Source organism: Sphaerodactylus townsendi, linkage group LG05, assembly GCF_021028975.2.
Source record: "Sphaerodactylus townsendi isolate TG3544 linkage group LG05, MPM_Stown_v2.3, whole genome shotgun sequence".
Classification (NCBI taxonomy): Eukaryota; Metazoa; Chordata; class Lepidosauria; order Squamata; family Sphaerodactylidae; genus Sphaerodactylus; species Sphaerodactylus townsendi.
The window spans coordinates 119,284,658-119,296,870 of NC_059429.1; the positions used below are offsets into that span (position 1 = coordinate 119,284,658).

The following is a 12,213-nucleotide window of genomic DNA, read 5'->3' on the forward strand; positions in this document are numbered from 1 at the left end:
CTAGCCCAGGATAAACAGGCAGAAATATCAGGGTTTTTGTTTTAGCAATATTAAATTCTCTCTTCGGACAGGCTTAGATCTACTTACAAGGGACAGCCAAGCATGTAGCTAATGGAGGTACATTTATCTGGCGAACAGGTATATTACAATGCACATCTAGACCCTTCTGAATTTAATGGGTGCATCTGATGTAGATGTGATATAACGAAACTGACCAGAGTGAAATCAGGAACCAGGTTTTCAAAGCATTCCTATCATGGCTGCCTCTTTGAGTTAGTAACAAACTGAAAAGCTGTCCATGAAGCATACAAGTCAGCCCTGTTGGTGTCGATGGAACAGACTTCAAAGCAAAAGCGGACAGCGTTGCAGCCTTTGCAATTAAATCAAACACATTGTGGGCACCTTCCCCACTCCTGCTTCGCCCAAGGAGAAGAGCTTAAGTGTTTCAACGGTACGCAAAATTTTAGACTACCTAGAAGACTTTTCACTAAGAGTCGGGCAGCCCAATCCACAGGGGCAAGGGGCAAATGTGTCAAGGGGGGGGGAGTTATTTACCCCAGCTAGCAGGCACCACACAGACCTGCAGCATCCAACCCGGAAACCATTCCTGCCTAGGCCTGCTGGCCAGGGACATTCCAGGGATGGGCCAGGGGGTGGGGCCAATTTTAATTGTTTTCCATTGTGCCCACCAAGACCTCGTGTGACAGTGGGGCCAGTTAGAGATATGCCATGTTTTAATGGTATTTTTTATTACTGCTCTTTGCCTTGGTGCTGTTACATCAGGGTCCCCTCATATTTTTTCTGGACGCCTCTTGTTTATTTTTGTATTAACTGTTATCCGCTGTTTTATATGAGTTTTTAGGTTGTTTTATTGATGATTATGGGATGGAGCCTATGTATTTGTATTTTGTGTATGACCTGCTCCTGCTGATGTTTGAATTGTGCTGTTCACCGCCCGGAGCCCTTTGGGGATCGGGCGGTAATAAAATCGAATGAATGAATGAATGAATGAATGAATGAATGAATGAATGAATGAATGAATCAATCAATCAATCAATCAATCAATCAATCAATCAATCAATCAATCAATCAATCAATCAATCCCCTATGGGGAGTACCAGAGGGAGTTTTGTTTTTGCTTTTGGGGAGGGGGGGCGGCGCCAGAGCAGCATCGTTCCCTCCCCCCATTCCCACTCTGGACTGGGCTGTGAACATGTTAAAAACTATGCATTGACTATTCTACCTCTAGAACCAAGAATTTCTACCACTGACAACAATATATTCTCAGACAAATGCACTTTGAAAGAGAAACATCTCCACTTTATGTTGGGATTAAGGTTTGATGGATAGCCCCGCTCTGCCAAGTGACTGCATCTTCATTCTACTATCTTTCAGACGATATGACGCCCTGTTTATCATGTGTTCAGGCACATGCAGCAACCCTAGGGCTAGCAATCCATAAGAACAGAAGAAAGGCCCTTCTGGCTCAGGCCTGATGTCCCAGCTAGTCCAGTATCTTGCTTCACACAGTGACTGGCCAAACAATTTTCTTGAAGAACCAACAAGCATAGGTTAGAACCCCAGGCCTTACGTTGCCTCCTATCGTTACTATTCAGAAATTAACCAACCCTGGATGTGATGGTTCCTTTCAGTCTTTATTTAGAAGAAGAAGAAGAAGAAGAAGAAGAAGAAGAAGAAGAAGAAGAAGAAGAAGAAGAAGAAGAAGAAGAAGAAGAGGAGGAGGAGGAGGAGGAGGAGGAGGAGGAGGAGAAGAAGAAAAAGGAGGAGGAGGAGGAGAAAGAAGAAGAAGAAGAAGAAGAAGAAGAAGAAGAAGAAGAAGAAGAAGAAGAAGAAGAAGAAGAAGAAGAAGAGGAGGAGGAGAAGAAGAGGAGGAGAAGAAGAAGAAGAAGAAGGAGGAGGAGGAGGAGGAGGAGGAGGAGGAGGAGGAGGAGGAGGAGTTCGGATTTATATCCCCCCTTTCTCTCCTGCAGGAGACTCAAAGGGGCTTACAATCTCCTTGCCCTTCCCCCCTCACAACAAACACCCTGTGAGGAAGGTGGGGCTGAGAGAGCTCAGAAGAACTGTGACTAGCCCAAGGTCACCCAGCTGGCGTGTGTGGGAGTGTACGGGCTAATCTGAATTCCCCAGATAAGCCTCCACAGCTTGTTTGTTTGTTTTCCCCAGATAAGCCTCCATTTACTTGTTTGTTTGTTTGTTTGTTTGCTTATTTATTATCTATTCCACCCTATACTTGAAGGTCTCAGGGTGGGCTACAACACAAGACTCACAACGGTCATAAAATCCAATAAAACCTAATATAGTTACAACCTGTAACAATAAAACCACAACCTATAGTCTCTGAAGGAGCTGTCTTCCGTGAATACAGTTTTTAACTCAGCACACAGGTCAAACAGGTCTAACTCCTACCTTTCTGCAGTAAAGTAAACATAATTTGGGGGCTGAACCCTCGTACTAACCTATTTATGTATCGAAGTCTAGACATGATAGGTGATGCCTGTTTGCCACTGAAAACCAAAGCCCTGTGTTTACTCCTCCTTCCACAAGTGAAATCGTGCCACTATTCTGTGAGTTTTCCAACCCTGCTTCATGGGGCAGGGAACTTTGCAGTAGAGTCGCATCATACATATTTTAGCACTAGCTATGACTGGAGAAGAACAAAGGAGCAGCTGCGGGGCTCTGTTCCTTTCAGTAGCAGCCTCGTGTCTCCCCCCATATCAATTTCTGCTTTCTGGGATACGGCTGCTACTTTTGTGCTTGCTCCCACGCTGCTCAGGTAGCATGTAAAGTTTCCACCCATGCTGGTAGAGCAGCTTGTAGGTAAAACATTAATATCAGTTTGCCAGGATGCATGCAAAGCATATTAAAAGATTGCTATGATTGCTGCCTATCAACACATCAAATGCTGGTCTGGGCCTTTTCCCAATGGCTGACTGGTTGCAAGGATGTAGGTAAGGGGGGGGTTCTCGGGTTCAGACCCCCCCCCCCATTGCATGTCCGAAGCTCCCCCCTCACGTTTGTGGGTTTTTGTATTTTTAAAGTGTTTTTTTCGGGTTTTGGCCTGCAGGGGGAGCAGTTTTTAGGCTAGCAGCATCAAAATGTCAGGCTATCGTCAGGTGACACCCCTGATGATACCAGCCAAGTTTGGTGAAGTTTGGCTCAGGGGGTCCAAAGTTATGGACCCCCAAAAGGGGTGCCCCATCCCCCAATGTTTCCAATGGGAGCTAATAGTAGATGGGTTTTGCACTGAGCTCCATTTTCCCTAGCTACCCCTCTGCCTGGAGGGGAGAAAGAAGGGACTGCCAGCTGCCAGCTGGAAGCCCAGCCAGTGGGGGAGGCGGGGCAGCCGGGTCACGGGAGTCTGCCATCCCTTGCCTCGGAGAGCTGCTTTTATAAGCACTTAGGCTGGGGGTTGGGCTTGGGGAGGTGTGACCATGCCCCCAGAGGCAGGTGGGGGCATAGCCTCGCCCCCGAACCCCCCCACAAAAAATCTATACCTACGTCACTGATTGGTTGCATGTTTTTACCTCCTCCTCTTATGAAATGGAGCACCTTGGAGTGTGTTGCCTGGAGGAGGCTGTGTCCCTTCCCATTCAAATGGCCCCTAGTGTCAGACTCCAAACAATTCCGCTCAGTGGGTCTGCAGCAGTGTATCCTGTGCTGTTCACTTTGGCTGCTGCTGCTGCTATGTACTTCCATTCCCTGCAGTTTGGGAATTGGTGGTGAAATGTGCCCTTAAGTCACAGCTGACTTATGAGCAGTTAAGAGCAGGTGCACTCTAATCTGGAGGAACCGGGATTGATTCCCCGCTCAGCCACTTGAGCTATGGAGGCTTATCTGGTGAACTAGATTAGCTTGTGCACTCCAACACACACCAGTTGGGTGACCTTGGGCTAGTCACAGTTCTTCAGAGCTCTCTCAGCCCCATCCACCACACAGGATATTTGTTGTGGGGGGGGGGAGCAGATTGTAAATCCCTTTGAGTCTCTTTACAGGAGAGAAAGAGGGATATAAATCCAAACTCCTCCTCCTCCTCTCCTCCTCCTCCTCCTCCTTCTTAAGGCATGAGTCATTCAGAGGTGGTTTTCCGCAGTCTACCTGTGCTTGGGCTGAGAGTGTGACCAGCCCAAAGTCACCTAGCAGACTGCATGTGGGCAATCAAGCCTGGTTTTCCAGATTAGAATCCACCCACTCTTAACAATTATACCACATTGGCTTTTGGGGTACAATACCATAGAGTCCACCCTCCAAAGCAGCCATTTTCTCCAGGGAAACTGCCCTCTGTGGTCTGGAGGTCAGTTATAGTTCTGGGAGCACTCCTGTCCTTACCTGGAGGTTGGCCAACCTTACATGAAGCACCTGAAGCAGGATGTGGGCCTCACATCTCACACTGCTATGAATGAGCTCTCAACTGTCATTTTGTATTTTGTATGTATCCTCCACCTCCATTTTAGATCTCTCCCTACCTATTTTTGAAACGGGTTCCTCTGCCTCACGCAAATGCTAGCAAAAAAAAATTTTCGCCACAGCCAGGGGCTAGACATCCTCCTTTCCCCTTTTACAGCTCTCTTGGTTTCAATCAGCCATTTTGTCGCACCCTGTTCCCCAGACATATCATCCATTTTGTTAAACTTTCAGCGAAAGGGCAGCTCTCCTCTCCGATTGATTTTTGCTGATTCTTTGTGTGGCGGTGTAAGGCCAACGCTTTTATGAGCCGTGTATGTCAGGTGATCAACTGAATTTAAATAAGGCAAAATTCCTTTATCTCTCTTCTTGGCGTGTATCTTCGTGGCCTCCAGAGGAATTTGTCACCGCGCACATCATCGCTCCCTTTTTCATAAATGTTGCATTTTGATAGCCTGCTGCTCAGAACTGCAGCAAATTTGAAAGGAGACCGGCCAGAAGGATTCCACAAGCTGGATGGTGTTGCAGTGTAATGTATTTTTTAGGATGTTCTCCTGCTTCTCAGGGAAAAAAAAGGGTAAAAAGGCAAGAGTTGTGTGTATCTGATAGAATAGACAGCTTGAGCCCAAGAGGACTCTGACTTGGTACTGCTCAATAGGCACTACTTCTGAGATGTCAGCAGAGAGTGAAGCGGAGTCACTCTGGTAAGATGAGAAGTCTATAGTCTTCTTGCACTCTCACTGCAACCTTCTATCACACTTGGAAAAGAATACTCTCCACTCAAGATGTTCTTTCCATAGGAAGGCTTTTACTTTAGCAGTTGCAAGGTTACAGAAGTCTATTCTATACAAGACTATAAGACTATACAGAACTTTTCAGCTATAACAAAGTTCAACACATACAGAACTTAACTCAGTCTCTAGCTCAGTCTCAATTCAGCATATACAAATCATACATCAGGGATACTTCCCCCCGCCCACGCAACAGCCTCTCATTGGTCTAGAATCACAGTTGAATTCACCAATCATATTAAAGGTCAATCTTTGCTACTTTTTGCCCCTAGACTGACTGTTTCCGTTCTTGGGTTAGGCAAACCTTCTGCTAACTTGAAATGACCTTTTATGTGAACTTTTACTCTTTTTTAATATATCATGACATAAGAGCCTCAGAAGAGCCCTACTGGATCTGTCTGGAGGTCCATCAAGTCCAGCATCCTTTTTCACACATTGGCCCCAGAGGGACAGCAAACAGGATACAGAGGCCAAACCTTCCACTGATGCTGCCCTTCACAGCACTGGTATTGAGATGTTTACTGGCTGTAACTAAGGAGCTTCCCCTTATGGAAAAATTATGGATAATACTTGTCTGGTCAAAAACCTTACAGGGAGAGGCTGCAGCGTTTGGGACACTTTAGTTTGGAGAGGAGACGTCTGAGGGGGGATATGATTGAAGTCTATACAATTATGCATGGGGTAGAAAATGTTGACAGAGAGAAATTTTTCTCTCTTTCTCACAATACTAGAACCAGGGGGCATTCATTGCAAATGCTGGGGGGAAGAATTAGGACTAATAAAAGGAAACACTTCTTCACGCAACGTGTGATTGGTGTTTGGAATATGCTGCCACAGGAGGTGGTGATGGCCACTAACCTGGACAGCTTTAAAAAGGGCTTGGACAGATTTATGGAGGAGAAGTCGATGTATGGCTACCAATCTTGATCTTCCTTGATCTCAGATTGCAAATGCCTTAGCAGACCAGGTGCTCAGGAGCAGCAGCAGGAGCAGAAGGCCATTACTTTCACATCCTACACGTGAGCTCCCAAAGGCACCTGGTGGGCCACTGCAAGTAGCAGAGTGCTGGACTAGATGGACTCTGGTCTGATCCAGCAGGCTATTTCTTATGTTCTTATGTTCTTATAACCTTATCTAAGACCTCCAGACTCAGACACAAAACAGGAACCTTCACTCCACACATACATTTGAAGATCCACAGGCTAGCCTCTCCAACCAAATAAGCAGCATAGGCAGGGCCTGCTTCAGTGTACCCTGAGAGGAGTAGCCAGTGGGGTCTACTGCTGCTGTTCCCCCTCCACCTTGCCCCCAAATCCCTGCTTGGTAACGAACTTGGCCCACCCTGAAGGGCTGGCGTACAGCAGGCCAAAGGGAGAAGGCCTTAGCAACAGCCAGAAAAAGAAAAAAAGGCTCCACAAGGAGAGAACCGACCTGATTGGCTGAAAAAGGTCCAGTAGCGTTTGGCAAGAGCTAGGGGGAGCCAGTATGCTTACAGCACTGAGAGGAGAGTTGAGTTCTGATCGGAGTCGGTCAAGGAGAGCAGAGCAGAGTCTGGCAGAGAGGAGTCTGTCAGCTCTGGAAGAAAAGATTCTGTCTCAGCAGAGTTGGCTGACAGAAGTCCAGTCCCTGTCTAAGCGGTGTATGCTTGACCTTGAGAGAGAGGAGGCCCTAACTGGGTGCAGATTGAAGTGCCCTTCAGGAGCTTGGCGGTTTTAAAACTGCCCAGACCTATCTAGTCTGCCTTGCCCCTGTGTGTATCACCAGAATCACCAGTCTGGGAGAAGCCAGTCCAAGCTTGAGGCAGAGAGTGAAGCCATCTTAGGACTAGTGGGAGAGAGGGAGGCCAAGTGTGCCCAGAATCTCCTGGGCTTGGACTGTGTGTTTGGGTGTGATCAGTGGGTATTGGAGCAGTGAGGGAATAGTGTCTGTGTTACGTGAGGGAATTTATGTATTAGTTCAAAGCTAATCTTCCCTTAAGAGACACCTGCGTGTGTCGGTGTGCATATGAATCTGAAGTAACATCTTAAGACAAACTTATTCTGAAACCAACAAGCGTAAAACCTCTCCAGTTTACCTGAGAAGCCTCTTTGTGAAAGCCAGCAAATAAACGTTTCAGTTTTGTTCATCTTTTAAAACCTTTCCAGTCATTAGTATTTTTGTCTGTGTGTCGGTGTTCCCCAGTCAGGGTGGTGGCCGTGTGGAAAATCAGGATTGAGTGGGCTATATAGAGGAAAAATATTATTGGTGGCAGCGCAGAAAGCAGAACTTATATATAAGTGGCTTTCGTTACACCTGTTCTTCTCCTACTTGGTCACTTATTCTTCCTGCCACATGAGCTGTCCAGTGCTATCCGAAATAGGGCATGCATTGCTGTGCATGCAGCTGTAAGGGCAAGGAAAGGACAGTGTTCAAGTGAGCTTGGGCTGGGGTTGGGCTAAAACCAGGAGAGAGCTGGTACAGGTACCAAAAATAAAAGGGAGTATAAAGAGAAGAAGGGAAGGAACCTCCCAGAAGGAGTTACCTGTATGCCTGGGTACAGAGGGCGGTCTTGGCAAGGCATTTAAACTCCTGTAGAGTCAGTTAAACTCCTGTAGAGGCAGACCTCCAGGGAGAAAGTGTTCCAGAGCACTGGGGCCACCTCAGAGAAGGCTCTCTGTATAGCCCCCACCCTCCTGAATCTCAGAAGGTCATGGGGCTGCCAAGAGGACTGTTTTCCCTTGTGCATGTGTCACTATTTTCTCTTGTGCATGTCTATTTTCATCTATTTTTCCTTGTGCATTTTTTTCCTTGTGGCACTCTTATATCTGCCCCATATACTGTTCCCTCTGATGTAAGCCCTACATAGAAACACAGAGTTGGAAGGGACCTCCAAAGTCACTTTAGTTCAACCCTCTGCACAATGCAGGAAATTCAGCCTCCCTATCACCACACCCCCAGTGACCCCTCCTGCATGTATTTGCATTGTAGATAGTGTGATGGAATTTAACTGCATCAAGGCTCTGTTCCCACAGTGACAGTCAAACCCTTTATTTTCAGAAGTTCCTGGGCTCTCCATGTTGTCTGTTTACCTGCCGACTGTCATACAGTCAGAACCACTGTGTTCTATTTCTGGATACTTTGTTGGGTGCAGTATGTGGAATTAGTGTGTAAACACTGGGTTGGCTGATCTTAAGACAACTTAGATCATGACATCTTAGATCATGACAGCTGCTATGTGAGTGCAGCCTGGGAAGGAGTATTTGTTGAACAGCACTAAAACCCCTTCCGCACATGCAGAATAATGTGCTTTCAATCCACTTTCACAGTTGTTTGCAAGTGGATTTTGCTATTCCACATAGTAAAATCCAGCTGCAAAGTGCATTGAAAGTGGATTGAAAGTGCATTATTCTACATGTGCGGAAGGGACCTAAGACTGGTGAATAGAACCCAGTTTGCCATGGACATGCTGTGCACATTGCAGTGTTCGTGTTTTGCTTCTGCTGCAATTGGACCATCAACTCTGACCGGTTGTGTACGATGTCAGTGTGAACTCTGGCAAAAGAGCTGGCATCTGCCCAGATATCACTATCATTTCTAGCCTGCTCAGTTCCCACTCTCTGTAAAAATGAAGAGCCATCTCCAGTATTTTCTTTTTTAAAAAATCTTATAATAAGGCACCCAAATCAATACAGGCCCCAATATTAGGCAAGTATATGCTTATCTCTCAACCCCACCAATTAAAAATTGCCCTCACCAGCCAAAATAACACTCTGTAATTAATCAAACAATCTCACCGCTGGAATTTCATGGAATCGATGAGATTTATATAGGCAACATTTGGGCCTAAGGTGTAACCGATCTACTGATTTAAACTGCTTCACAACTAAACTTGCAGCCCTAGAATAGCTGGAGCGCATGGGGAATATTTTCATAACCGATACAGAGTGATCACTTTTGGTGATAAGGGAGTAGCGGAATGATTATCTGCCAAGAGGTAGGTTGTGTGAATTTTCGGTGGCTGTTTATTTATTATGCAAATGAGCTGTGCTCTCATTCAAATTAATTTTCATTTGAATTAGAGCGCATTAACAGCAATCAAAAGCATTTTGTTATCCAGTTAATCTGGGCCAATGTACATCTATTGCACCCTAGTAACTGTACAAAATAAAAATGTTGTAAACTCTTGGGGAAGGTGAGGGGCATGTAAAATGTATTGCCTACATCAGGAGATGTGCATTCAGATTTTACAGCATCCTCCAACAGGAAATTTCAAGGATTTCTTATTAACATCAATGTTGAGTCCCTATGTTTTTGTCGTTTTTTAAAAAATTTGTGACAAATGAACTGCAACGGTTTGTCAAATAATAACCAGCTTCATCTTTTCAAGCTGGTGTATACTATTCTCCTTTCCTCCGTTATAACTTAACACCAATATTGTGAAATTGGTAGACTGAGCAAAACAAAGTGACTGGCTTGACATCATCCAATCAGCTTCATGGTCCAGTGGGGACTTGAACCCAGCTCTTTTCTCACTCTGATCACTATGCCACATTGCCATGTTCATTCAGAAGTAATCCAGCAACACTTCCTTTCTGTATATGCATAGGATCGCAGTCTGAGTTTGGAGATGGATGGCTCTTTTTTCTCACACCGGACTTCCTAGTTCAGTGATGGCGAACTTTTTCAAGACTGAGTGCCCTAATTGCAACCCAAACCCCATTTATTTATCGCTAAGTGACAACACAGCAATTTAACCTGAATACTGAGGTTTTAGTGTGGAAAAAAGATTGGCTCAGAGTCGTGCGTTACTCGGGAGTAAGCTTGGTGGTAGTCGGTGGCTTTGTTTTGAAGCAACCGTGCAACTCTTCGAACGGGTGAATGACGACCCTAGGAGGGTTTACTCAGAAGCAAGCCCCATTGCCAGTAACCGAGCTTACTCCCAGGTAAAGGATCGTGCTTTAGTTGTTTGCATGAAAATCAGTGGGGTTTAACAGCGCTTAACAGGGTTACCTACACTGCCTCCCCAAAACTAGGTCTTAGGTTTAATGCTAATAATCAAGCCCAGTGGCCCAGGCCAGCCTAGATGTGTGGGGGTGGGCACTCTGTTTGCGCGTGCCCACAGAGAGGGCTCTGAGTGCCACCTCTGGCACCCGTGCCATAGGTTCGCCATCACTGTCCTAGTTAATACAACCCAAACCCTTGAGGCAAGTTCTACAAACGCACTATTTAAATCACTGGGCCCTTTTCGTCCAGTTCTTTACTGACTTCGAGTCTACCCTGCCTTTCTCACCAAACGGGCTTACAACATTCCCCCTTTTCCCATATTATCAATTCTGTGAGGTAATTTAGGTGGAAAGTGTTTGAGTAGCCAAAAGTCTCCCAGCAAGTTGCCCATGGCGGAGTGAGCATTCGAACCCTGGTCTCTCAAATCCTAGTCTGACACTCTGACCTCCGAAACTGCAGCTTGCCAGGTAAGTGAAAAAGAAGCTTCTTCTTTACCTGCGGAACAGCATCAAGCGTTTTTGCGCCGTCCATAGCTTTTTCTTGCTTCGCCAACGTCCCAGAAGGTCCCAAAGTATTGTTAATTCATGAAGAACTCCTGCTTCGCTGAAGCATAGCGCAGCTCTCTCCCCCTTCTGTTCCTTGAAACCTGGTAACCAGCAAGATTATTAATTAATTTACTGTTACTTCCTTGTAAGATCAGAGCTCCGTGCAAAAAGAAAAGGCCCAACTTCCTTCTGGCACTCTGCCTCTCAAAGACAAAGAGGACAAATGTTTGTTTGCTTTCTCTTGAATAGCTCTTTGCCTTTTAGGTTATTTGTTTCGACTTGATGAATCAATGCTACTGTCTAATGCTAAGCACAGGTTTCGGGGTGGGGGGGGGGGACTTCCAAAAACTATGATTGCACCAGGGCTGAACCGCTTCAATAATCTATGAACCCACACACACCGTGACCCACACCCACCCTGTTCTCTAAAAATTGATCCAATGGCCACAAGTGAACAGATTTATCACAAAGTTAGATTTCAGGTCTTCCCAATTGCTGTAAAGCAGCCAATTCAGCAGCAAGGTTTTATTCATATAGGAAATGTTTAAAATATATATACATATGTGGCTTTCTCAGGGTCTGCAATTGTTCCAGCCTATCCAACTGACTGTTATTACTAGCTTCAGTATTCAAAGGTATATTGTCACTGTCATTGAAGACATGTTTCCAGGCCTAAACCTATACACAAATGAAGACTTAGGCCAGTGGTGGCGAACCTTTGGCACTCCAGATGGTATGGACTACAATTCCCATCAGCCCCTGCCAGCATGGCCAATTGACCATGCTAGTAGGGGCTGATGGGAATTGTAGTCCATAACACCTGGAGTGCCAAAGGTTCGCCACCACGGACTTAGGCTCAAACTCCCACTTAGCCATAAATCTTGCAGAGTGTCTCTCAGCAAAATGAATTCACTTGACTAGACAGTGTGTAACAGACTTCCCTCTGTGATACACCTCTGAAGATGCCAGCCACAGATGCAGGCAAAACGTTAGGAACAAGATCTACCGGACCAAGGCCACACAGCCCGGAAACCCCACCAGAACCAGTTGAATCCGGCCGTGAAAGTCTTCGACAGTACATCACTTGACTGTTGTTCAGCTAAAATGAGGGAAGGTAACCCATGTTTACCACCCCAAACATCTTGAAGGTGGAATGGGATTTGAAAACATGATACATTAATCTTACATTTTTCTTCTGAATTTCTGAAATGTGGAATTGCTGTTTCTTACAACTTGAGATGAGGAAGTTGGCTCTTAGAGGATAAACAAGCAAGGAGCACTTGGGGTGCACAGGCAGGAATCTCCCCCCACCCTCGGTGCTCTGATCCTCCTCACCATATATCTCAATACCCCCCCAATATTTTCCAGTCTCTCATACCCACTTATCTATCTTCATCTTCCCACAGCTTTCTGTTTTCTCTCCAATTTAGGGTTGTCTTCTCTAGGCTGGGAAATTCTTGGATACTTGGGAG

General features: G+C 45.8%; 1 protein-coding gene across 1 annotated transcript in view; it reads right to left on the bottom strand.

The window, feature by feature from the left end:
* The window catches only part of LOC125433398, a 36,229-nt gene extending 25,409 nt beyond the window's left edge, over positions 1–10,820 (bottom strand). The window contains exon 1 of the mRNA XM_048497900.1: positions 10,692–10,820. Coding sequence (XP_048353857.1) covers positions 10,692–10,727 — 36 coding nt within the window. The 5' untranslated portion in view covers positions 10,728–10,820. The remainder of the gene's footprint in view (positions 1–10,691) is intronic.
* Between the last annotated feature and the right edge of the window lie 1,393 nt (positions 10,821–12,213).